The sequence below is a fragment of the Pagrus major genome, chromosome 23 (genome assembly GCF_040436345.1).
Source record: "Pagrus major chromosome 23, Pma_NU_1.0".
NCBI lineage: Eukaryota > Metazoa > Chordata > Actinopteri > Spariformes > Sparidae > Pagrus > Pagrus major.
In genome coordinates, this window is record NC_133237.1 from 15,598,765 (window position 1) to 15,626,367 (window position 27,603).

At 41.9% G+C, this 27,603-nt stretch overlaps 1 protein-coding gene across 1 annotated transcript in view; it reads right to left on the reverse strand.

The window, feature by feature from the left end:
- Positions 1-27,603, reverse strand: part of prkar1b (protein kinase, cAMP-dependent, regulatory, type I, beta) — a 67,401-nt gene that overhangs the window by 11,879 nt on the left and 27,919 nt on the right. Inside the window, exons 4-7 of the mRNA XM_073494732.1 lie at positions 18,166-18,227; positions 13,212-13,258; positions 8,397-8,555; positions 2,039-2,099 (exon numbers count right to left, since the gene is read on the reverse strand). Of these exons, the coding sequence (XP_073350833.1) occupies positions 2,039-2,099; positions 8,397-8,555; positions 13,212-13,258; positions 18,166-18,227 (329 nt within the window). The remainder of the gene's footprint in view (positions 1-2,038; positions 2,100-8,396; positions 8,556-13,211; positions 13,259-18,165; positions 18,228-27,603) is intronic.

Here is a 27,603-nt window from a genome sequence, read left to right on the forward strand (position 1 = left end):
GTAAATACAGCTTCAATGATATTCTGTTATTTTTCTCTGCACGTAGTTTGTAGTTTACTTGTATGTATTTTTTTCTGTTACATTTGCTATTTGCACAGTTGAGTTGTTGCAATCTCATTTCACTCCTGTTATGAATGTACAATTTTGCATGTGTCAAATAAATCTTTTGAATCATGATTTGATGATGGCGACTATGAAACCCTGAATTATATATCTATTTCAAAGTAAATCTTAAAATTCCCTACACCCTTGACATTGTACAAGATTCCTGCCAAAACCTGTGATAGGATCCGTCTTTTTTACATTTTTTGTTGATCCTGAGAACCAGTGGCGACAGCTGTCTTTCCGACTGTCCAACCACACGCACAGTGACGTGGTTAGCCCAGGATATTTCTAGAAGCTGTTGGTATTCACACAGAAACCAAAAACACAGACGGTCACACATCCTCACTGGGAAAAATGTTCCAACCAAAGGAGTTTTGGGCAAGTCAGAGATATTGATATTCATAGAAAGAGGACCCACTCATACCTAAATGCTTCCTCTTGAAAAATTTGCCAAATGAGCTCATCCTTCTTTGACAAACCATATTATTGTTGCCTAATCTTAACAGTCTATATATCTACTATGGAATGGAATGTTATCTTCAGTGAAAACACTCCTCACTCCTAGCTTTGTCTAGATAAAAGGGTGATTCAGTGTTTGGATTTGACTAAGACATGAGTTAGAGGCGTAAAACTACAACAGAATCTCTTTTGTCTGAGACTATTGTCTCCTGATGCGCTCAGTAACTGATCCCAGTGAGTGTCTATCTGTGTGGGTGTGTGTGTAAATGTGTATGTATTTAGGATTAACTAAGGTGAAGTCTGGTCGGTTGGAGGTGTCCAGTGTCCCCTCTGGTGGGGCCGGGGTGTCTGCCGGCCCCAGATGGATGTCCTCTGTCTGGCTGCGAGCTAAAGGCACCAGGCCCTATAGTAGTGATCCATAACAGCTCGGCACGTAACATGATACACAAATGTGCTGACTAAAGAACCTACATTTCACGCTTCGCAGAGCCTGCACCCACTTGGATCACCTTGCTACGCACATACACAGTACGCACAACGTGACTCGGCCATTGGGATGTTGAGGCCTCTGTGTGCCTGCGACAAAGAACATGTTGTTTTTTTCCCCCTTCACTTCTTCGACATCAAGGCCTTGTACCCAATTTCGTGGCTATCTTGAAAATCAAAGACAAACAAAAACAGTCCCGCCTCCTACCCCTCCTCCAATTCAAAGAGGTAGAGCAAAGAAGCAGAGCGACAGAAAGAGGAATGAAGAGAGGAAAAGCACTTTGAGGAGGGAGGCGGGCGTTTGAATGCAGGCCTCGACAAGGCCGTCAAAAAGGGAGATGCAGAAGAAAGGAGGTGAATGAAAAGAGAGTGGATCTCGGAGGGACGTTTCTCCTAAGACCTGAATTGAGTGTATGTGTTTACTCAGCCAGCTAATAACTCTGTACAGGGGGCATGGCCTCACTCTATACACCACACACACACGATCAAGTGGAAGGGGACGAGATGTCAGTTCCAATTGCAGCTTGTTTTGAAAGTCTGAATGAATCTCATTCGCAGTTCCTCCAAACTCAATAGCCTATGTAGACTGGCGTTATCCAAATTCCAGTAGGGAAAGAGAGGCTTAGCTTAACTCTCCATCCTTTTATTGTCCACACAGAGACATTGCAGAGTGTGACTGGCTTTAGTATGAACAGTGCGAGAAGATTAGGACTACACACACAGACCTTACTCAGCTGTGGGCCTTGTGTGACAACGTGCGCCTGTGTTTATGTGGGCTAATCTACAGTATATGTTGCACTCGGCAGATTTAGCGGCCTGCACTCTGGACTCTCTGACCTGGTGTTTAAAAAGAAAGCGTAACACGGCATTCACGTGCAAAGACACTGTACACTATGCTGCATTCATACATGCAGAAATAAACAGTTGAACACAAAGGAATGTCCTCCAACACCTTCATTACATGTTTCATGTTGATAGACAGACTTACCAAGGATGGAGACCTTGCTTAGGAATTCTTCATACATCTTTCTCTTCCTCAGTGTGCTGCCCTGTAAGACAAAAAAGGGAGAGATATTCATCATTAGACACACACTCTCAAACTAGAATGGCACTCAGTAGTGCAGAGATCTCTGCCAAGGCCCAACAGTCCTCTTTAAATCAATCATTCAACTCATAAATATCCGTCACCTAAATAGGTCTGATGCATTTTTTATTTAGAAATGAACGAAAAAACGCAATATCTTGCAACGTTAAAGAAAGAGAGAAAAAAAATTCCTGGATCCATCCCTTTATCTGGATCCTCATCAAAAGTTAATGGGGTCTGTTCTGGACTGAGATCCATCCTCCATCCGAGTTTTGTGGAAATCCGTTCTGTAGCTTTTGTGTAATCCTGCCGACACGGATGAAAACATTTCCTGCTTGGCGTAGATAATGTATGTAATTTCTACTTCTAGGGGTCTCTACCAAAACAAAACAAAAGACATAAGTAGCGTGGGATCTTGGGAGTTGGTGTCTTCATTGTTAAAAAACCACCATTGCTGATGAAAATCTGTCTATGTGACTCGGGCAGAAATATTCATTCATCTAAGTTTTATTCACGTTACATTTAGTCATGTTCGCTGACTTCCTTCCTCACTCTCTGACTTCCTCCTGGTAGTTGTTGCCCCAGGTGACCAAATGAACGACAACGTTACCTTGACTGAATACAATTACGACTTTCTCTGGGTTTGAACATTGTCTTGTGTGCACAACTCTACAAGACAATTGTCTTTGCAATTTTCTACAAAACTTTGAGCTCAAAATGTCTTGGTTTCAATAAACAAAACTGATTTATTGCATTTTTTTCTCTTTTCACCTTCAGTAAAAACATTCTGAAAGTAATATCAACAAAAGGTCTTACTGTATGGTGGCTCTAATCTAAACAAATTCAAGTAATTACTACTTTAGGGATCTGCTACTTAAAAAATTGTACTTGTTTGTTGTCAGAGAGTTGAGCTGAGAGCATCATTCAATGACAGAGTGATTTTTCACACTGTAATACAGAAAATTTACAGCATTTTTTTGTTATGTTTTACTATATATGGTCCGCTTCTTTATTTTTCACTGGAACTTTTCATTTTACTGTACTATGTTTTTTCCCACATAGGTGCTCATTCACTTGCACAAGCAGTTTATATGCTGCAACTGGTCTTTAGGGCTCAAAGTTAACACTGTTGAATTTCTAAGATTATAAAATATGGAAAATGTAATCTTCACTTCAGGATAATCTATGATTAATTGTGTTGAAATACACTGTACAAAGTTCACAGGGTCAGATTGATGGAGGTGTGTATGACTTTGGTAACGTTCATCGTATGTGTGTGTCTGTGTGTGTGGCCCACCCCACCCACCAGGCAGGGGACTTTCCCCTTACTGCCTCTGCCACAGACATCAGGTGCTTCCTGACAAGTCCCGACCCAGAGGACCCCCTTCCCTAAACTGCATTTCTGCTTTTTTCCCCTCTTTTGTTGCACTGAACCACTCAGCAAGAGAGAGCGGGAACATGAAGAGAAACAGAGAGAGTGTGGAGAGACGATCTTGTCCGCCCCGTGTCTGCCTCTGCATATGGAAATGATATATTGAGGCTTGGGGTGTCTTTAGTGCATAAGTGCCTGAGTGCCGCTGCTGCCTCTAATTTCATATAATTTCACATTTTGTCTTAAAAGGGGAGAAAATGTTCCCAAGTGAGCCAACGTCAAACTCAAAATCGTAAACAACTTGATTAAAGGAATTCTAGCCTGCATCGCCTCCCTCCTGGATAAATGATCTGTGTGTGTGTGTGTGTGTGTGTCTTTGTGTGTGTGTGTGTGTGGAGCATGCAGTCTGTCTTTAGTTCTGCCTTACTTGTCACTGCTGTCTCTGCACAGACGAAGCTTCATGCTCATTAAGCAAACAAATACAAACGCTCACACATGTATACTCTACTTCTAACACGATGTCACAAACACACACACGCACTCCACCTTCCACAGAGATGTTGTCTTGATTTCATAGCCCCATAGAGCTTGTCAGACAGACTTGCTGAGCTTAAAGGCTTACCATGCGTACATAACATTAAATTACACAGCAGGTCTGATTTATTCCACGGCTGTAAGAAGGGCTGGGTGGGCCGGAGTTGTCACCAACACTGGGAATGAAAATCATTCTAAAATTTCATGTTATCATTCATTTTGTCAGTGCACATCTTTTTTCTGCTTTTTCTTCTTTATCTGCATTGGTCCTTATCCTTCAACTTGGGGGGGCCTGAGCAAATGTTTCATGTAGAAAACTCCCCTACTCCTGCTGCCCCTAATGTGTTCGCTCCTCCCGTGGTTAAAGATGAACCAGCCTCTGTGTCTGCTCGCTGTCTTTGAGGTAGAATCATCAAAGATTTGAGGTGTGGAGCGAAGCCAGACTAAACCAACCGCACCTTACGCCCAATCACCTTCATCTCTGTCCAACGTGAAACACACACACCACCCACCCCCTACCCCCCAACATCATTCCTCATTTCTTGGTATCATTTCTCCTTGTGTCCTTTCATCTTGTGCTCTGTTTGTTGACAGTGGTCTGTCAGTTTGTTAATGGCTTGGCGTGTTTTAAAATACCAAGATGACACAACAAGGTGGGTATTGTTTGACTGGCAGCTACACAATGAGTGTATTTATCAAAGGGAATGGCATTACATTGTTGACTAAATGCACTCCTGGACGAGGAGAGGAGGAGGGGGAGGAGGAGGAGGTGGGGGGTTAGGTGGTTTTCGGGGACCGCCTTGGCTTTGATTTTACATGACAAGATACTTGACATTGTGTCATCAACATGCTCAGTGGTTGAAAGATCAGTTTTGATGATGCTGGCTAGGGCATGAGTGTGTGTGATGTTTTGCCATTGGGTGGAGGTGTAAGGTACAGTGTAAAGGGAGAGTTACCTAAAGGGGATGTCTTTATATATTTACACGTCTTTTTAAAAATCAGCTATCTTTCTTCAGATTTGCTTTAACAGTTTGCCTACATTAATGTTACATAGTGTTGCTTTAACTGTCCATCTTAATGCATGCACATTGGCTTGCCTCGTCTTAATCTCTATCAGCAACGTTATCTGCTTTCTTCATCAGCGGTAAGTTTTTTATCAAGTCGTCCAAAAAACTTACCTCATGTTTGGGATTTATTCCCCCATGATTCTTTTGTCATAACAGCAGGTGAGCCGTATGTGGTTGTTAATTATGCAGTCAATCAAAACCAATGTGCACCGATTAAAAATGTATTATTTGTATTTTGTTACAACTTACAAATACTTGCTTGTCAAATATATCAAAATAAATTACAAATCACTTACATGAGAAGTGTTGCCGTGTAAAATACATTCATTTCAGCCATTTAGTAGCCTCATTATGGGTTGGAATTTGTTGGTAAAATAGCGACAGAAGGGAGCTCCACAGTTAAAATGTATTTATTATTTTGTGTTATTTAGTTTATCAGTCAAGTAACTTGGTGTCTGTTTGTTTATCTCCTAATGTAGCCTACTCTAAACATAGATTATGTCAGCAATTAAAACGGTTTTCTAATGGAAATAATGTTTTATATATTTGTATGAATTATTAATGATTAACCAATAATTATTAAAGCAGCTGACTATCAATTAAAGAAATTACTTAAAATTTGCATCCCTCAGCTCTACTCTGGAACAATTCAAAAAGAGTTAGTTTGATTACAATGGACTTACACAACCATAATGTTTCGTGAACTTGTTGACTTTTTTTTTACTAACTATAAAATTACAAATGTAAAATTATACAGTCAAGTTCTTTATTTGACTGGAGATCCAGCAGAGAAGCAGGACAGGAGAGCAGCAGATGTGCAAACAGTGGAACACTGCACACCTTCCCGGGCTCCTAACTAACTAGCTACAGACACAGGCACTCAGCATAATTTCACTGGGAAACACACACACACACACACACACACACACACACACACACACACACACACACACACACACACACACACACACACACACACACACACTTAGACACACAGAGAATGATCATTGTGTTGGCCTAAGACGTTGCCAGAATACCACACTTTATAAAAACAGCTTTACAAATCATTGACAGCAATAATTAACTACAGGTTCACATAATTGAATTCTGCTTCACCCCGTCTCCACTCCTGCTGCTGCTGGAAGGAGCGAAGGAATGAGAGAGAAAGAGAGAGAGAATATGCTCTCAAAGAAAGGTTACCAGGGCAGACTGTGCCCTCAGTTAAACTATGCGCTGAAGAGGTGACATGAGTGCTGGGCAGGCCAGTGCCAACGTTACACTGAGCTGAAAGGTCTAAACACAGAGCTTCTTCCATCTCTGCGGGTTCAAACTGTTTAACACAGAGCTGATTTTTCACAGCTGCTCAAGGCTTAGGTGCACACGGGTGTTTGGGAGGTTAATTGGAGGCTATCTAATTTATTTGAAGTAAGGTGTTAGGAACATTTGAGGAAGTATTTAGTTGGGCATCAAGACTCACATGTACACACTCACACACACACACACACACACACACAGTAATTAGTATTTCTAACAGGAGCCAAGTTGTGTGTATGTGTGTGTGAATCAGTATGACAGCTAGGGCAGAGCACCTTGTGTTTCCAGTTTAAACATTTAGACATTCCTGCTAGATAAGCTCCTGGAGCAGGAAGTGTGTGTGGAGGCATTAGTGTTGACCCTCTCTCCCCTCCACAGCTCTTCGTTTTTTCCCTCTTTCCCCCGTTTCTTCCTCTAGCAACAGATCTGTAGAGACTTTAAAAGGGGACGATGGAGGATACACCCGGTGGTGGAGGTGGTTTTTCATCGTGTATGTGTGTGGATGTATATTTTGAGTCTAAAAATGAAAGCATATGTTTTAAGTGTTTAAGGAGTCTTAAGTGGTCGAGTGGGAGAAAATGTTGCTTAAGCGGAGCACCACAAATGATAAGACTGTGGAGACTCAGTCCACAACAGTACATTTTCTTATTTACAGCATGTTTTCTGCTGAATTATGGGAAGGGTGTCATCATGTGTAACCAGATTTTTCTGTCAAAAGGAAGAAACTACTCTGAGAAAATGAAATTGAATGTTCAAACAATTAGCTTACTCACATATTTTGCTTATCTTTAGTGTATTGGAAGGATAGTGACTACTTCTGCAGAATATTATCCGCATTTAATTATAAAACACAATATTTGTACATTAATTTTAAATATGAATTTACAGACTCTTCATAAACCATCACTTGGCGTGTAAGAGCCAGAAGATGAACCATATTTCTATTTGAGTATCCAACAACCACTGGAGATTACAGCAACACAATGGCCTTCCGTTTGTAGGCAGGTAAGAGCAGCAGCGACTACTTTCTTTGCCTGTAGGTGGCGACTCTGATATGGCAGCTTGTGTTATTTATTTTCCTCCTGATCTGTGGTGCAGATTGGCAGGTATTAGGGGGGTCTCACTGCTGCCTGCTAAATGTGAATGTGTTTGTGAGCAAGTTACAAGATGAGCTGCATGACACTTTTTAATGTGTGGTTCAATGTGTTGTTATCTTGTGAACGTACAGTAGGATGCACATGATGATGATGCAAAATAGGCTGGATCCAAATGTCCACCCAGTCGTCAGACTGTGACATGTTCACTGCCATCACATCAAGTCTGCGAGGAATCGATTCTGCAATGCTAAGATATGCCGTACACCTAAAGACTACAATAATAAATGCATTTTGATTACCTCTATAACCTCTGCCTCTACGTACTTCTGTATCATGGGGTGGGTAAATACTATTTCAGGCCTTCAATGCTTCAACTAACACTTTACACGTACATAATAAGGTATTTTTGTTTTTTGGAAAAACTTGGACATCACGTCTATTCTAAGTCTGGTGAAGTCTGCACTCCAACCAGCCTCTGTGAAAGTCTGCAGAAAGTCTGCTTGAGGGTCCTTGTGGACTGGATGAATTGTGGGTTTGAACAGCTCTCAGCACTCACAGACTTCCCACGAACATGCCCGCAAAGCCATACACTCTGCCAGTGGTTCAGAACTATTGCCACAGATCTACAGGTTGCAGTTAAGAGCCAAGATACTGTATGCTGTGGTGTGCCAGCAAAGACAGGTTAGAAGACTGCAAACCTTTTAGGACACTAAAATTGAATGTAAATGTAACCTTTGGCCTCGACAGGCCATCTTCAATGAAAACTTGAAGTAATCGTTATCCAACCAAGTTGCATCAGAGTGGGATATAGTATGTGCAAGCTTGAACTTAATTCAAAGTGAGTCCGGAAGTATAGACTTGTGTGTTGAAGTTCATACCATGAGGATGCGCCGGTAACTGTCTCGGTCGATGCCCCACAGTTTGAGATCAGTCTTGGCCTTGACGGTGGCAGCTCTGGGAGTCCCATAGATCAGGGCCAGCTCTCCGAAACTACCTCCTTCTCCAATACTGGTCACCCATTCCCCGTTCACATACACCTGCAGACAGAACAAGAAACAGAGTGATGGACAGGGTGTTATATCAGCTTAAACGCTTGTGAACAATGTCAATCATGCATTTTTTTTCTGTCATTTCAACTTTTTTACCCATCCAGAGACATCTTCCCCAATCCTTCTCTTCCCTCTCTCCCTCTCTGCAGATTTCGGGCTGTTTGATATGCTTCGTAGGCTTGTCCCTAAGCATTTGATCCCTGCTAAGCCCTCAAATGAGACCCTCTAAAAAGGCCCTCTATCCCTCCTATCTTTCCATCCATCCCTTTTATTCCCTCTGTCTTGTCTCGTTAGGACCTTCCCTTTGATTTAGGAGTGATGGAGGACAGAAAGCTGTAGTAGATCTAAAACACCTATAGACACTCGCATGCGTGTTTACCTCCATGCACACACACGCTCACGCACGGCCCTATTTAGGCCAGCCACTATAGCTCTACAGACAATACAACCTCATCGAGACTCATTCAGGCTGTCTCTGGGGCCGTTACGGTTTCACCTGTCGACACACTATCCACTATCTTGTTGACTTAATAACACTGAGAGAAAGGAGGGGAGAGAGGGAGGAAGGGTTTATCCCTCCGGTGGCTGTGAATTGCAGGGATTGTTGCAAGCCATTATCCAAGCCTCAGAGTAGAACACAGGGGACTCATCCTTCACTATAAACTGTTGTGGCTTCAAAGAGATGCAGAGTGCTGGCTATGGTTACGTCAAGTTTAGAAATACAACAGACTAAACAGGTGATAGTACTTTTTGCACAGATTTTTGTTCTTGTCCTCAAGTATCTTCTGACCTGCAGCTCTTTGCTCGGTCTTTGTTGTACATCCGATCCTATAAGGTTCCACACACACTTCAATGCAGCTCCTGGTCAACTAGAGCTATTTGAATTGCTCAGATAAGCAGCATTACATCCTAACTGGATCAGGTGTTCAAGGGTAAAGCTGGAGCAAAGACCCACAGAAAAGGTGGTCCATAAGGAGTGAAATTGGAAACACTTGTACTGTATCAAGTCAGCACTGTGCGGAAGGTAAAGTGGAGTTCATGATGAAAAAACTGAAACAATTCAAGTCCTGAACAATGTAAGCTGTCTTGCAGCTGTCACTGGGTTTTAACTATGTGAACATCTACAGCGAGCTGTGTGTGCCTGGTGGTAATTAACAGGCAACAAATCAAAAGTACTGGAAGGTGGATGAGCAGGCTGCGATGTTGCTGTGTATTTCTGTTTGTAGTTACTTGGAGTGTGTTTCTCTGTGCATGGCCATGGGCTGTGTGAATGTGTGTGTGAGAGAGGTCTGTCAACAGTCTGTCTCTTGTTGTCTATTTGGCAGCAATTATTTAATTTTCATTCCCAAATGCAGTTTCTACACTAATAATAAAAATAAAATAAGACTCCTCTCCTTCGATATAATTGTTTTCATTAAAGGATAGGTTCATCCAAAAATTTGATTTCAGTCATTATCTTGTCATCCTCAATGCGATGGAAAGTCGGTTGAGGTTTCGTACTCCACAAAACTTTTCTGGAGCTTCACAGCAAAACAACGTCTCAGCACGTCTCCAGAAGCCCCTAGATTTCAAATTGATTTGAAACATTATTTACACCCTTTTTAAGCCGAAATATTCACTGTAGCTGCTAAGCTAAAAGTGGTAATGCTCACCCCTTCTGAGGTTGGTGCACAAGCTTGACTGCTTATTGAGGCCGTAAATCATATCTTTTCAGATCAATTTGGGATCCCTGGGCTTCTGGGGATTTGGACTGTGCCAAACAAGCTGTAAGGAGCCATTTTATGTTGTTTTTGGTTGTTTTTCTACGTTTTAAAACAAGTCCCCATTTACTTCAGTTGTTTAGGAGAATGCTGCAACGCTGTTTGGCTCTGAAGCTCCAGAAATGTCTTGTGAACTATGAAACTTTACCGATCAGCATGGGGGTGAGTAGATAATGACTTAATTTTCATTTTTGTCTGAACTTTCCCTTTAAGGTAAAAGTACTTGGGTAACATTTGCGAAGAAAATGTCAGATATAATCACCTGTGACATACATGAACTTGGTAGCACTTTACTATCCACTCTATTCAGCATTTACAAGCAGTATGCAAACATTTAATAATGTTACACATTGTAATGTAGTTGTAGGCATATATAAGGACATTTTAAGTGTGTCTTATTGTACAGTATTTGTCTATATATGTATTTTCTCCCATGAAGACATGTTTATACAATTACGTCTGTGTTTTATTATATTGTCATTTATTATATGTTTATACAGTCTACAGTTATGGGCGCACACTGGTGGAGTACAACTTCATTATACTGTAATATATTGTACTGTGAATAAGTGCTACTGTAAATAGGGGGACCTAAAGTAAAGTTTTACTGGGAGCTCAGTATTTAATTAAGAAACAGCATTTTTTTCCAACCAGATCATCTCACATTTGGGAATGAAAGTCTTAATTTCTCTCGTGGTTCACCCATATAAATACAGGCCGATGTCAGTAAGTGAATACACTTGTGTGCAGACGTGGTGGGGTGTTTACATCAGTGGCAGTGGTTGTCAGCTTTCAGGCAGTTTATGGGATGCAGGCAGATTTACACCCCTCTCTAATGAGAGACATCTCCACACTTTAATAACCTCGGCACCGAGCTTGAAGTAGTTTAGTGCCTGAGCTGTGGCTGGGAGGCAGCAGCTGTCTGTAGTGATAGAGGGGCGGATTGCAGGGTGAGGTGGAGAAGACACAGAGGAGCATGGGGGTGAGGCCAAGGATAGAGGTCTTCTCTCAATTTGGCTGCTGAATGATAGGATCCTGGCTGTGGCAGCAGATGCCTAAGATTCATTGGTGGCAGACAGAGAGAGGTCGAGGTCCAGCCCAGAGCAGGACAGATGATAAAGACACAAAGTGATACTGCAGCTTCTGGACTAAACTAACATGAAGTAGAACCAGAGACACTGCTATGGAAAATATAAGAAAATAAACATGAATATCAAATATCAGCTTAAAGAGAGTTCTAAGGACCAACTTATGGCAGAAGGACTGGCAGGCCCTTACATCCAACTATAACAGTTGGTTGGGATTTTAACACATTAAATGGTTGAAAATGGACAAGCCTGAGGGACTGTGTTCACAATGTTTTGTTTCTGAGACAACCTTCTTTTCCAATTGTTCTAAAGTAAGAGAGAGCGTACGTGCTAGCATGCTGCCACCTTGAGAAAAAGCACCGCACTCAGCGTCTTTTGCAGAGCTTGTTGGCTTTTTTAGTGTTGCTAGTTGAAAATCCCTGAACTTTTCCGAAAGGTGCTGGGGTCATCACTGTCGCTCTTTTTCAAGCAATCAATAATATGTTAGATCGGGCTGGACTTGTCATCCATCACACTGGTAACGAAGAAAACTGAGCTTTATCAAACAGTAATAAATCATAGTACAGACAGTTAAGCCAATTTGTGGGAGCACATTGTCCGTACACTGAATGTTGCTGGTAATTGTTGTGCTTTTATCACCCTACACATTGTAAGCTTGTTGTTAGCTGTGTAGTCAGCCCTCTGTCATAATAGCGTTGGCTTATCACACTTGCTTTTCAACCCAGCTCTCATATGCACACTGCCAGCACTTTTCAGTTAGAAAAAAAAGGCCCTGAGACTGTAAGATAAGCAGTTAAAACAAAAAACTGTTTTTCCCACTAAAAAGCCTCTATCGTGAAAGTAGGATTATCATACACTGAATATCAGATCTTACACGAGACTGCCTAACACTGGAGCTGAGGAAAAGAGCAAAAGAAATAACAATTGTATAAAGAAAATGAAGAGAACAAAAAACAAGACTTGACTAAACTAAATATGCAACGTTTCCTTCGGCATAAAAAATGAGGTGGTTCAGTCTAATGAAGTTGGGACGACAATTCAGTGTGCAGATTTTCTCAGCTTTTTCCTTTACTGAGTATCCTATCCATGAAGCTTAAATATAGGTATGGAACAATCAGGGGCCATGACTGTTTCACCAGAATCTGGAAATAGGCGTCAGAACTTATCTAATCACATTTGACGAGACAACACCGGAAACAATCCAAGTCAATGCAACACTGTTGGGCAAGAGTTTCACAGTCTTTCTATCATGGCACCATCTCAGTATTTATACACTTCTTTCTCTCAGGTGGGCTGTCTATATTGGCACGCTCGGCCAAGCTTGCCAACCTGCTTCTCTCCTCTTACCCGGCGTCTCTGTAAGCCGATAAGGTCACTTCCTGTTTAACTTTCCATCAGCTCCTGTTTTATCTCTCCACTTAACTCTATCGCTCTGTGTCAGACTCGCTAAGACAAAAGCCTACCTCAGTTTGGGTGCCTTCACAGCGCAGTGGACTCTATAGCGCCATGTTCAGATTGTCATCGGAGTGGAACCGAACTTTGAAGAGAACAAAACATGGGGGCAATCCAATACAACCTGTCCATTGTTGGGGGAAACATTGTCTCAACATGAGTGGAGAAGGCAGGGTTTTCCCACTGAGTCACAATCCGTCTTATAGCCTACCTGTTGGCACTCTGCATACTGGAATCCCCTTCATTTGTAATGCTTTGCTTTAGTCGATTAACTGAATAAAAGAAATTACTCTGAGGAGAAAATGAATGAGGGTTTTTGTTTGTGTGCTTGTGTCTCCACTTACGTCCACTTCACCTTGGTCAATCACATAGAAGTTGTCTCCTTCATCGCCTGGAGGGAGGAGAAGAGGAGAAACAAGGGAGTTTGTGAGAGAGCAGAAAAAAAGAAGGAAAAGTACCTGGAGCTGACAGGAAAGCTTACTCTTCCTATTACTCCCGCCTCCTGCTTAAGTTCTTAGAGGTGGATTTTTAAACCATTAAACCAAAATGGATGCATTAAGATATTAAACCCATTCGTCAAACACTTAGAATACCACTTTCTGTGAGCTGAGGAGCAAAAATAAGTTGATCATTTATCAATCATGAAACATCTAGATGTAAACAGATAGACATTTTCTCACACTCCTCAGGCCTGTTAACTTCCTTCACTTCTGCTTAAAAGAACAACTGTTGATTACTCGTCTTGCTATCATTTTTCTTGTTAGGTCTTAGACCCAGCACCCAGTGCCAGAGATGCCGCTGACTCCTCCAGAGTGCATATTTCACTGGGCCTGCCAGTATCTCTGTGAAATGGGGCTCTCGCCAGCAGAAAGTTGCAGCAACAGTGGTGCTCATTACTGCTGCTTGTGTAGCTTAATAATGGAAACTCTGAAACAGAGGTGCCTGAGTGTGCAGAGCCACAACACCTCAGTACGAATTCAAAATAAACAACTAGAAGCTTTGTTTATTACCAAAGGCAACAACAACATATGCCGACCAGCATCTCTAAATCTTACTAATTAACACGTTATGTCTTGCTTGTTTAATCAGTAAAAAATACAATATTTAAATTAAGGGGGGCTCTATGGAACTTCTGTGTTGTGCTGGAAGTCGGTCGTTAGTTTATGTCAGTGGACGTAATTTCTAACCTAACATTAACTACTATTGCTCTCTATTAACAGAGCAGAGAGAGGTACTCAGACATGGCACTCAAGAACATACATAAAGTCACATCATGTGGACTGTCGCAGAAAATCCAACCTTAACCTTCAAAATCCACAGTCCAGCAGCAATAAACAACTTAAACCAATCTTCCGCAGGCTTGTATAAGCAACTGAGAGAGATGAGGAAGGTCTCAATTTTCATGTCACGTTAAAATTGGCTCCAATATGGCCAATAAAAGAGAGATTCATATATGTAAATTCCCACAAATGTTACATAGAACCCAATTAAATTTGCCATTTTACACTGGGTTATATGAATATATCTTGACTGGGAGTGGCCCCTTCCTGGAATCTGTGCTCCTTACCTGGTAATCTCCCAAAATGTAAAACAATTTCTTTAAAATGGTCAGAGGGTTGCCCCAGCGGAGAGGACATGTTGTTGTCTAAATCAGAAAGGGCGTATTCTGTGGATGGGCATTTTAGGCAGCTCAGACTAGGCTTGTCCAGAAAGATGCGACTTGCTGTGCCGCTGCCCATTTAATGCCTCGTGCAGGTTTAAGGTGTTCCATGATGTCTGCTTGTCAAAGAATAAAATATGCAACCTTGGCTACAATTTGAGTAAAAATGCATTCAATGGTGGAATGTTACTAAGTGCATTTACTCAAGTGCTGTACTCTAGCAGAAATTCAAGGTACTTTATAAATAGTTGGTTCTCACAGAGCAGTGACACTACAAACATATAGTGATCTTACAGACTATGATGCACTGCTGTAGATTAACTCACCCAAGTAGTAAAAATGAGCTCAACCATAAACATCTCCAGCAATAGAATGAGACACACACATTAATACATCAGTAATATTAATCAGAAAACATCATATATAATAGTGACACTGACATTGACAGGGACCAAATTACTCATGTAAGGTTTTGAATTCTGGATTTTTACCTCTAGTGGAGTATTTTCACTATGTGGTATTTATACTTTTCCTTGAATAAAGGATATGAATACCTTTTTCCACCACTTAATACGTTATATCAGATGCATTGCCTCCAGCAACAATTGTTTCCACTTCTGTGTTTCCTGTATCAGATGCAACTAATTGAAGGGTCTCATATATGCAAGGCAGGCAACTCCAAATGTCGTCTGGTCTGCTGACCGGATCCCTGTCTGTACTCTGTGTTTTCAAAGCGAACCCTAAACCTTGAAGCAGGCCATGGGATCTGGTTGGTTGATGACCGCTAAAAGCATCTAGTCTGGAGATAAGGTTGAAAAATGGTGAAGTGTTCCTTTAATTATGCTATCCGTTACATAGGGCTAGAGGGGAATTATTACAAAGGACTGACAGCCACATACGTGAGCACTGTGAAGCTCTCCCTGCAGCTACTGCTTACAATACGATATGAATGTGACTTCATTCAGAGGTACAAGTGGGTGATGATGCATGAGTATACGTGACTCAAGTATGCATGTGTGTGCATTTCGTAGGTACCAAGTGAGGGTGTGTGTGCGTGTGTTCACCTGAAGAGTTGAAAGGCTGAGAGCGTCCTGTGTGTAAAGTTCACAGGAGTTCACACGGCTAATTAATACTGAGTGGAGAGTGCTCGTTAATCATACAGCTCTATTTGTCACACAAAACGCTCCTTGTCTGTGGGATGGTTTGTCCCAGTGGAGACCCCAGACACACACACACACACACACACACACACACACACACACACACACACACACACACACAACCTGCTGCAACCTGGCCCTGTCCTATCTCCCTCTCTCTGTCTCTGCCTCCCTCTCTTTCATCTCCTCTATCTTTCTTTCAATTACCTCTCGCTCTGTCTTTCTTTTCTTCGACTCTTCCTGTCTTTTATCACTTTGGTGCTCAAGTCTTTGTTTTGCAGCCTTCCAATCCCCCTGTGCCTGTGAGTGCAGGCAAATATTTGACCAGAACGTGCACAAACACATAGACACACAGACACACACACACACACACACACACACACACACACACACACAGGCAGGTTGGTATACTCAGTGTGGCCTCGTTTCAACACAAGCTAATTGTCGTACACATTGTTTAGGTCCTTGGGCTTTGCTCTGAAGGAAAACATGGGTTACATCCTCAACCTCTAAGGTGTTTTGCTCTCACAATGCTGCTGCACCATACAGCTAAACGTGTCCATCTTTCAGAACTGATTTCATGTTGGAATTTAAAATGAAAATATCTCCATACCCCATTTTGAACGTTATGATAGAGTAAATTCTGTCTTTGTTTAAATACCACTCGAGCCACACAGGCGATAACTCCTAGCTGTGTCTAAATAGTGTGTGATGGGTCGGTAGCAGGCAAGTTTTTAGAAGCTGTACAGTAGTCCAGACATTAGCAATGACATCAGCACTGTATATACTGTATACCACACACTATAGTGTATATAACAATGGACTGTCTGGGTCTGGGGGCCCTGCAAAGTTAGCTAGACGTATTATCACCAAATTAGGACTGATATACTCCTGGATGCTGTCTTAGAGTAGGTGGGAGTGACTGAGCTAGTGTATAATTCAGTGAGTGTCCAAAAGCCTTCATTCAGTGTCAAAGAGAGTGTGTGTTTGTATGGCATGCTCCACAAGTGTAACCTGTGAACACAGTATTATCTAAAAGTGCGAATTTGTCTGTGAGAATGTGTGTTTTCAGTGTTTCAAATATGTGATTTAACATGTCTGAGTCTGTGTTTGATAGGAGGTCGAGTGTAGTGGGGTGTTACTGGAAAAATACAGTCTGGCCCTGGTAAGCTCTGTGTTCCTTCAAAGTCAAGGGATGTCTAGAGTGACGGCTTTGACGACTGTGGTTCGGCAGCGGAACGGGACCTGACATCTGGTGCAGAAGTGGGGAATGTATGAGTGGTGCAAAGAGAGGAAAAGGGAGGGAACGGGGGAGTGGCAGCACAAAATAAACGTGAATAGTGGAAGTCCAGTAGATGCATTCTTTGAGATAACGAGGCCTATTTTTTTGGTGGCGCAACAACCAGAGCAGAAAGCTTTCCAACACTGTGTGTTCACTTTGTGCTACTCTGCACCATCCAGACAAGAATATGATTTATATTATTATTGTTTTTTTGACTGGTAAGTGAAGCAAATCTACTAGCCACTTCAGCTGATGGCTGGTGCTAATTTTGAGCCCTGGGCCTGAGCCAGAGAAGGTTATCAGTGAGGATGGTATATTAATTGTTTCCCATGTACTTGCCTTGCATCTGCTGCACAGATTTAATCTATGCCCTGATGATTTAATTCACATCAAAGCTGTAAGAACCTTAGCTTTAATATCTATTAATATCAGTAGCTTCATCAAGTTTTTCAATATCTTCAATGTTTTTGTTTAGCGAGGTGCAACTTTAAGGATATACTATGCAAGATTTGTCATTTGCTGTTTGTAAACACCCCAATTCAAGTTTGCGCCACCTCCCTGTATCAAGGGGGATGGGAAAGTGCATGAAAAGAGAGAGCAACGTTAGCAAGAACAAAGCAGTGAATCAGAGAAATAAAATGTTATTTTCTGATTTGTAGCATGGCGGATACCTTCTGAAGCACAAACACGCACGTCCAAACCAACCAACTCTCTGGATTTTGTGTGATTGCAGCCGAAGCGTGCACTTTATTCTGTCCACTCGATGCCTCTCTGCTCTGTGCTTGCATGTGTAGCTCAGCCTTGCTCCCAGTCAAAGAGACAGACAGACCAAGAGCCGCAGACAATGGTGTAACAGATTGACTATGTTTTATGAACTCCCAGCCTTACAACCTATGCACTGTTATTGTCTAGGGGTTACACCCAGAAACATCCCACACAGCATAATATTAAGAAAATATTAGAAAATACAGGCAGAGTGCATGGTTTCTGCAGATACTGTACAGACACGACCACACACTTCTAGAGGGTCATAAGCGATGATTAGGCTTTTGTGAAAGTCTATACATTGTTTTTCCGGGACAATATTTGGGACTTTCCAATTGATTTATTCAGCAATATCAACTCTAACTGCAGTTTACATACATATGATTGACTGTGACTACATAAATGAATCAAGACAAAACATATATACATACCTTGCTGGATGACTGTTTCCCCTGCAATGTGAGTTACTGGAAACATGGCATCAAATATGTCACTGAAGTAGAAAGAGAGGGAAGAGGAAGAGGGGAGAGGGAAAGAACATAGTTATTACCAACATACCTGCTATTATGGTGCATTACTCACTCACACAGACGAACATGCATCACTGTCCTCAGACAAATTCAGTGAGAACATAAAGAGTTTACTCCAACAAATCCCCACAGTTTCATTATTACTAGATGTCTATAACTACAGGTGTTTGAACTTAATGCAAGTACCAAACATAAGAGAATATTATCATCAGACAAATGAGCATAACAAAGCTTCAGCCACTTTCTCTGCATCTCACATCCTATTAGTACTGCAGATAGGCTTAGACATGACTATGTGCTATTTCAGTACACAATCAAAGCCTTTATATCTGAGTGTATCTTTGGAAAGAGGCGCTGAGAAAACAAACAAAATGACGGCTGTGCCTAAGCACTTAATTTCTGTTTCAGCCCGGCAGGGAAAGCGCCTGTTAGACTGTTCCTAATCGGGCTGTTTAAATGCATGAAGCCTCAGCAGATTAAAGTTCCTCTGCCGAGATGTGTTGGGACAAGAGAAAACTTCAGTATCCTTCCTCTCCTCCTCCTCTCTGCTTGTCTCTCACCTTCAGGGTATATTTATCTATCTAATCAGTTACATACCACCCGTCTTATAGAGAAATATAGAAAAAAACAATAAAAGAGGGTCAGGCATATATCAAAGACATACAAGACCTGCTGAGTGAATGTGGGGCAAGTTTGAGCCCGTTCTCGCTTAAGCGTGTATGTCACTGAAAGTGTGTTTGCACCGGTCTGCCTGCTTTTGAGTATATACTGCCTATGAAAACACACAGGTTTTTACAAAATAATGTGTGGGTGTTGAATATTTTTGTTCTTGTGGCTATGCAGCACCTAGAAATGAAAAGGCTTCCACAGCCAAATACACCTTGCTGCACACTACACACATAAATGTGTTGCTTTACATGAACCTCCCTGTAAAAGAAAAAAGAAGAAAAAGTGCAGGTCAACAGATGTTGAGGAGAGATCTGAGGATGTTATTGAGTGGTTTGGAAGTGAACGGACTCTGCTGGTATTTGTTTATGTGACACTGAATAAAAAGCAGACTTAAGAAGGTGGATTTAGGCCAACTATACCCACAGGTAGGCCCTGTGCGGTGCAGCTGGCCACTGACTCACACATTACACACACACAAACACACATGCAAGTGCGCAAAAAACACACTCGCTCTTTGAAGTGTACAAGCACAGGCTAAAAGATGCACAGACACACTTTGGTGATTTCATGTACAACACGGCCTCCATGTATACACGTGGTACTACGCATGCAACCGGTGCATGTCAACACACTCACACACATATTTAAGCACATGAAAACATGCATATTGGCACTGTCTCATAGGACACACAGACTCAAAATGCTTTGATGGTGATTAGTCAGAGCAACATCTGCAGGAGCACCCTCAACTCTCCTCACATCTGTGACCACCTGCACTCGGCATGGAGTCTGTTTATTCAGGGGGTTTTGGAGCAGTTGGTTTCAGGTCATGTATAACTAATAATGAGTGCATTATGAAAATAGAGCAAAATAAAAAATTAGAGCAAAAATGCCACAGGAAAATCAGCACATACAGGTCATTAACTGTTATGTCATTTCCTGAATTAATTAAATCAAAATATATTTCAGTGCTTTCTAACTCAAGACAGGTTCTTCTTTAGTCTTTGCTGATGATGGTATGGATGATGATGATGCATCACGCAGCTAAGCAGGATGCTCATGACTAATGCACAGCGAGAGGATCAAAGGCAAGTAAACCTGCGTTTAGGTAATTACCCTTGACCACCTCTCTCTTTCCATGCCCTGCCTCTCACTGAATGCATCGCTGAGCACAACAAAGACACTTGTGCAGGTAATTGCTTCCCCTCGTCTCTACCTGTCTCTCTTTCCCTTTCTTCATCCCAAACTTCCTCCCTGTCTGTTCTCAATAACTTTTTCTCTTCCTCTCTCCTCTCAATTACCCCTTTCTTCCCTCTAATTCTCCCGCTGGCCCGCCTATTTCTCTCATCTCTCGCTCTATCACCCCCCTCCATGCCTTTCCCAGATGAAGTGATTAATCTTGTCCTTTCCGCTACCTGTAGCCCCTCTGACCTCATGAAAAGGCAGAGCCACCCTCTCATGCCCCCCCTTAACAATGGATGTGCTGTTCTGACAGAGACGGACAGAAAGAAAGAGGGAGAGAGGGAGAGACCCTACAGACTCTGAAGGGGCTAGGAAGTTCACCTCCACCCTAGGGAGGGAGACAAAGCTTCTGTCATGGTTGAGATATGTGGAGGTACTTCCCTGCAACACATGTGCATGCTCCTTTACATACACACATGCATGTAAGAACATCTATTGAAAACCCATATAACCTTCCAATTGTTAATTACTATCATATATCATCGCTGACATCATTCTTATCTTACTGGACGTTCTTACAATCTGTCCCATCTTTGCACATACTCAGCCCCTGCACACATGACATCACACAGGGGAGTACACTGCCTGTATATGTGTTTGTTTGTCGCACAGCATGTAGCAACAGAGATAAAGGCATTTGTGTAATAATCTAAGCAGCAATCACGCCAGTGAAGCAGAAGATGCCAAAAGACGCAGTCATCACAGATGACATCAAAATGGAGACAATTAGAAAGAAGAGACACCTTTTCCTAACACCCTGCATTGCATTGTGTTGAGCTCATCGTGGAACTGTGGCTTTTGTAAAAATGCAAGTCAGATTACAAGCCGTTCTACAATGTGGCTGCCACCTCAGGTTGCAAGTTTGTGTGATAGGGAAAGTTAATGTGCACCTTTGCTCTTTCACACACATGCAGACAACAACGTAGCAACAGCCGACTATTGTTCTGAAACACCCATTAAAGCGCGGTTAGCTTAGGGGATTTCAGTCATTAATGACATGAAATCAGGCCTGCTTGTTGTAGCTGGATTGCTTGTTGTTCTTCCTGGTTGGTGTTTGACGGCCTTCCTCGCTCAACTCTCCCCTCCCTCTTAATCTTTCCTACAACACAGCTGTTTATTTGTTCAGCAGCAGACATCTTATCTCTTACATTACTACATCAACACACAGCACTACCATTATGCCATTAACACCAAAGGGCTCTTTAACAGCACGGCGTGCTGCCATGTCTTTGTGTTTCTTAATGGGCCGCAGAATGTTGGGTTACACAAGCCCTTGATGGGGAACCCATCCAGAATGCTCGCTTGTCTGGTTGGAAGAGGTTTTGCAATAACTAAAGCAATCAACAACTGCACCGCATACGGGAACTTCCAAGCTCTCCAAGATGTCTCTTGGCTTGGCAGTGATGTGCCACTGGTTTGGCTGGCACAGCGTTCATGCCTTAAGTGATTGAAAGATTAATTTTCACTGCCACAGTTGATAGTAATTCAAATGGCTGTTTCTGGCAAATCAGAACAATAGTCTTTGTTTTGCAACTCTGCACAAGTCCATGACATACACGCCAAACTTACACCTGATTTGTATAATATGTGTACGTTTTGTTGGTTGACAAAGGAAGAGGGGTGATATGGTGAATATCCTTCACTGAGAAAGCTAAGGTTCAACAAAAAACTGACAACCCTAGGTTTCAAGCCGTATTTACATAGTAATTTAATAATCTTGTGGCCACTAAGAGGCAGATTTTATAATGAGTAAGGCATTATGTGTGTGACATAATGTTTTCAGGAGTCCTGTCTGCACCTGAGTGACTTGCGAATGTTTAACAGAATTAATGCTGCATACTTTCTTTAGCCCACCTTGAATTAAAAGCTAATTTGTGATTACTCAGCATACATGAAAACATAAATTAGATTTTCACTGATGATTGATGTTAACAGATTTGTTCACAAGCCTATAGTGTGACTCATCATGGTTATATCAGAGTAAGATGGAAAACAGCTTAATGAGGCTGACTAAGTGATGTGCAGTTTAGTGTCCAGAGTTTAAAGTTGAGCACAACCACATGGAAGAACCAACTCACCCCACTGAGCTCTTTTAGTGTGGACACAATGAAAGCTGTTTTCTAATTACATACACCAACACACATATACGCATGTACACACACAAACACACACCACTGACAATAGGCTGTAGTATGAGAGAGTGAGTCAGAGAGAGAAAAAAGGGGGAGATGAAGGAGTTATAATTATAAAGCACTGAAGCATTTAGGGAGGATATTTATGACATGAAAGCGCTTGGCACGCGCCCTGTCTCTCCCTGGAGACCTGGCGCAAAAAATGACGGGACCGGGCCCTGCCAGCTGCTGCCCATTTCTTTCAACTGGCCTCAATACTCCTCGAGAGCGGTACATGTTGTGTCTAACATGGTCAAGACGCATCACAAAGATCCCCTCCAACCACCAAATCATCAATAGTCTACTTTTAAATTACAGTGCAGTGGGGATGTTGAATAATAACAAAACAGCTACAGAATGATTCCAGCCAAACAAAGAGAGATACATTCGAATTTCATTTCTTTAGAACTGTTTTTTTAAGATTTTTATGGCTAATGATTTAACCAGGCATATCTCTGAGAAAATAATTAATGTTAATGTGCATTCATGTCTTGTGACTAAAAGGCAAGAAGATGATGGTTTGTTTCTGGTAAATTCAGTTCATCTTGCACATCATAAAGTCTTATTGGCAGAAAAGAAAAAGCTACGGTACATACTGTTATTTTTATGCACACTGCTGAAGATTTATCACTCTGCTCCTCTCTTAAAATATGTTAGGTTGAGCTTATTTTGGAATGATTAAACAAGCTCCTACTATTTGTTCGTGCTGAAGAAAACTGGCCTATACTGAGTGTACAAGGCAACCATGCAGCACAGAGGTGGTCCTGGAGGTTTACAGGTGGACATAACAGTTTATGGCTGGTGGCAATGACCACTTAAAGATGGTCAACAATGTGGGTGGAGAAAGGAGGCCAGTCCAGGAGAAAGAGAACCCTCACTTTTCTCAAAACTCAACCGGCCCCTTAAATCCTTTTGAAATTTAAAAGTGCTTTGGACTGATTTTCCAGTGTCAAAGATCAAATGGGGGCTTACATTCTCATACGTGGAGGTCTAAATTTAGAGTGCGCTGTGTGATTAAATGTTGTAAGTTGTATTTAAAACCAGCAGAGTGTAGGGAGCACACTGTGTTAAACCCACACACCTGGACCTGGTGGGTTTATAAGGGGTGTAAACCTGCATGCATCCTGTGGCCTCAAAATGTAGACGTGTGTCTCACTAAGTGTGCAGCGTAAGACCAAAGCACCTGAGGGCCAGGCCGGGTGATCTGTGTGACCTGGACACTGCTGCTAAAACCTGCTGAAGCAAACGGTGTCATTTATACGGTGTCATTTATATGTACTGCAATGACCAGTCCACCTGAGAGAATGACAAGAAGGTCAAGAGAAAGAGAGCTGGATTCTAGATTTAGATATATTTTATTTCTAATTTCAAATTCCAAGTGCAGTAGTGAGGTGTAACACATCGGATCGTACACCAGGTAATCGACCGTGGATGGTGTTGGTCTTTCGGATAGATAGAAAAAAAAAGTATAAAACGATAAGTAAAATATATATGGGAAATATCGCTTTGATAAATGGCAATATCCAAATGGTTCATCCAATCACCTCCCAAGTATTTGCCAACCAATAACAAACCAGCACCCACTGGAGATGAAGATGGTCTGATGATCCCTGCCACTAAAGACTCTTGAATGTATTTCTCCATTGCCATGTATGAATTGAAAGTTGCTGCTCTTTTCTGGACAATTTCTGAGGAAAACTTCTCAGATAGTTCTGTGCAACAAACCATCTGGCACATCAGACTAAATACATACTGGGCCAGTCAGCAGACTCGGGGGAGTGCATAGCTGATGATCCCATGTCTATAAACTCCTAAGCCTTTAATTAACTCCTTTTCTAAGAATAAAATATATAACCTTTTTATGTATATTTTGTTGAGTTGAGTAGCTACATTACCCAATATGTTTCCAACTATGAATAAATGCAGAAAAATCCCTAATTTTACTTAACAGTAACAGTGTGTTTCATTTGGTCACTTTTTGCCATTCTGGAAAAAGATCAGACGATACATTTGAGCGTTTCAAAGGAAGCAGGCAAACATGACTAAAATTAACATGAACAAAACTTTACAATGTTTCTTCATCTGTGAAGATTTCTTTTTAATCAAAATGAAATGTATTGATATTGCCCAAAATCACAATCACATTGCCTCAGTGGGCTGTGACTGCTCTAAGGGAGTTGGTGGAATATACTTTACAGCTGTGCTGTCAACACAAACAGTCACTGATTCAAACAAACAAACACTTTGCAGGCAGTGATTGCCAATGTGGAGGAAAGACTTACTGACACAGTAGCTTTCCTGAAACCTTTGAGCCTAATTGAAGCAGTAGTCCTCAGATAAAATATATGACTGAACTACCACTGAACCGGCACTGGCACCTTGGACCCTGCAACCTGCCAAAGCCAACTCCATGAGAGGGCAATTTGCCCTTATCACCTCATCCTCACCATGCTCAGTACTAAGCACCAGTGTTTTCCTCACACTGTCTTGTTGCTGGCATGGCAATGGGAAGAGCAGGCTTGGAAATGTTGGTTTAGAGGGGGAGGAAAGTTGAAACAAAGGAAGAGAAAGACGATAGAACAGAAATAGAAAGAAAGAGACTTCACTGGGAAGAGCACTGAGAAGCAGCCAGCTGATGCAGCGAATACCAGACAGCTGAGACCTTCTACATGGCCGAGTTTAATGAACACCTTGTTCACATTTGCTTGTACATAAACAAATAAACACACACTCACATATACAAGCTTAAAAAGGCGCATTTACAACATCTGCCATCAGTTTTAACAGCGGCAGTGATAATGACGCAGACCTTGTACATACAACCTCATTCCTCTGCTGTGACTACTGCTTGGAACATACCCCATCCAACACACACAAACACACACACACACACATACACATTCAGGTTGGCATCAGGGAGGTGAGAGACAGAGCTGCATGGCAGTGGAAGAAAGGACCAGTCTGAGGAGGAAAAAGTGAGAAAGATAGAGCGGTTGATAGAAGGATGTGAGGAGAAAGGAGGATGTGCTACAGGGCGGAAAACAAATATCAAATTTTGACAGCATCTTGACTGTAAATAAACAGTGTGCCACATCAGAATCTTTGATGTTAAAAATCATGGGATTATGTGTATGTCACTGGAGTGAATAGCTGAATAATCTTCAAGGAAAAGTGCCAGTAATACAGCTTATTGGTTTGTGGGTGCAAATTAGGGTTGGGTGATTTTTATTTGGCTTGTTTCATGGTCTTCCTCAGAAGAATGAGTGAGAGCCTCTTACACGGTAGCACAGTACACACCCACTGAGCTGAAGAATGAGTAACAGCGTCTGGAGCCTGTTTATTTTCACATCTAGCTCGGTGAATTAAAGGTTTATTTTCACCAAACAGGAGACTGTTGCACTAACCAAGTGGGTTTTGGAGAGTTTTATTTTGTTTCTGTCAAATTTGAATGACGTTATCTTTTCCTGGTGTTGTCTTTTCCAACACACTAAAACCCAACACATCTATGTTGTATGACTTCTGATGAACAAATGAATGAAAGAATATACCTCAGAGACTAAGTTAACCACTGATTTCTTTTATCGACAAGTTGTTTGTTCCTCGATGTCGTTTGGGAAAGACGCTTTCATTTTTTGGAGGCATTTCTTCATCAGTCAGTCACACAACATAGATATGTTAGGTTTTAGTGTTTCTCCATGCATCTCCCAAAGACTTCAATACAGCCGTCACCACAGTCTGGCAAGATTCAGTGATGTAACGACTCTTCCCTCTTTTTTAGGATCCTTGGTTTTAAAAGCCACATTACAGTTAAGTGATGCAATTCTCTGAATTTACCAGCCTGTTCTTCTTGTGCTAATATTTTCCTTTAGCCACTTAGTCATTATCAAAAATCTCGTTATGTTAATATTTTGGGAAAGTACCAATAGTCATCCCTATAATATTGCCAGAGGTATTTGGTCAAAAATATTAATTATATTTGATTCTGTCACCTAGTCCTGGTGTTTGTGTCGGGCTTTTGAAGAGATTTTAAAACACTGATATATATTGTGTTTTGCATTAGAGCCTAGAAATACCAGCAATATTATTCTAAGACCTTATCACCCAGACCTTGAGTGTACAGTCTGTTTGATAAGGAAAATAGGTGTAGGAGTAATGCTTTGGAAAGTGTTATCATGTCAGCCAACCCTAGTCGCATCTGTTTCCTCCCTCTCCCCTTTATCATTAGAAAAGGGATAAAAAATAGTCTTACTGAAACATTCAGCTAAAACTTCCAGTGACATGAATGAAGGTTGCTCCCCACTTTTTAGGCTGCTGTGTATATTCAGCGTGACAAGGCTGTTTTACAGGCCTACCTGATGATCCAACACACACCACCTGCTGATGCAGCCATGATGTCAGCCCGCAAACCTCACAAACATGTCCAACCCTGCAGTCTCTCCCCTGCTTTCCTCTCCATTTCTTCTTCTCACATCAGGCGTCTAATACTGTTGACTAAGTATACTAAAACGTACTTTTTCACCTGCTTGCTACTTACTTTTCCTCGTGCAGTGTGTCTAGATTGTATTATCAGTACTCATGCATTTTCACACTTTCCTAATGCCCGCTGTCTTCGTTGTTTGTCGCCCCAGGGCAGGAAAAAGTGAGCTCTTCCTCCACTTAAAAAGGGTCAGGCTGGATCAGGCGCTGACAGGACTAAGCCTCTACCTCTCTGATGTGTCCACAGGCGACGTGTCACCGGAATAAGGCAAGGACACAGTGAGAGAGAAGGACAGATAGAGAGGGAGACATATTCTTGTCCTCACCTGGCATGCAGGGATAGAAAAGATCCTCCGAATGCATGGAGTTATATTACACACAGATAAAACAGTCCTATACATTCTGTACAGGTGCCAAGAGTCGTGCCTCTCCCTCTTTCTCACTCTCTCTCTCTCTCTCACACACACACACACACATATCCTGACACGCCGGCAAACATCACAAGACATGCCGCTGCCCCGCGGGCATGTCTTTTCCTCTCCTCTCTCCTCCATCCTCCCTCCCTCCCTCCCCCTGCTTCCCTCCCTCCTTCCCACCTCTCAGTAGACAAGCACAAGAACGAGATAAGCATTTGAGAAGCAGATCAGGACACAAATTGTCTTTTGTTGGGGTTTAAACCTGAGAGGTGTTTACATAACACGGCATATCATTTGTGCATGCTCAAACACATAGATGTTTACAAGGAAATTAAATGGAGAAATGTGAAGGACGAGGTATCCAG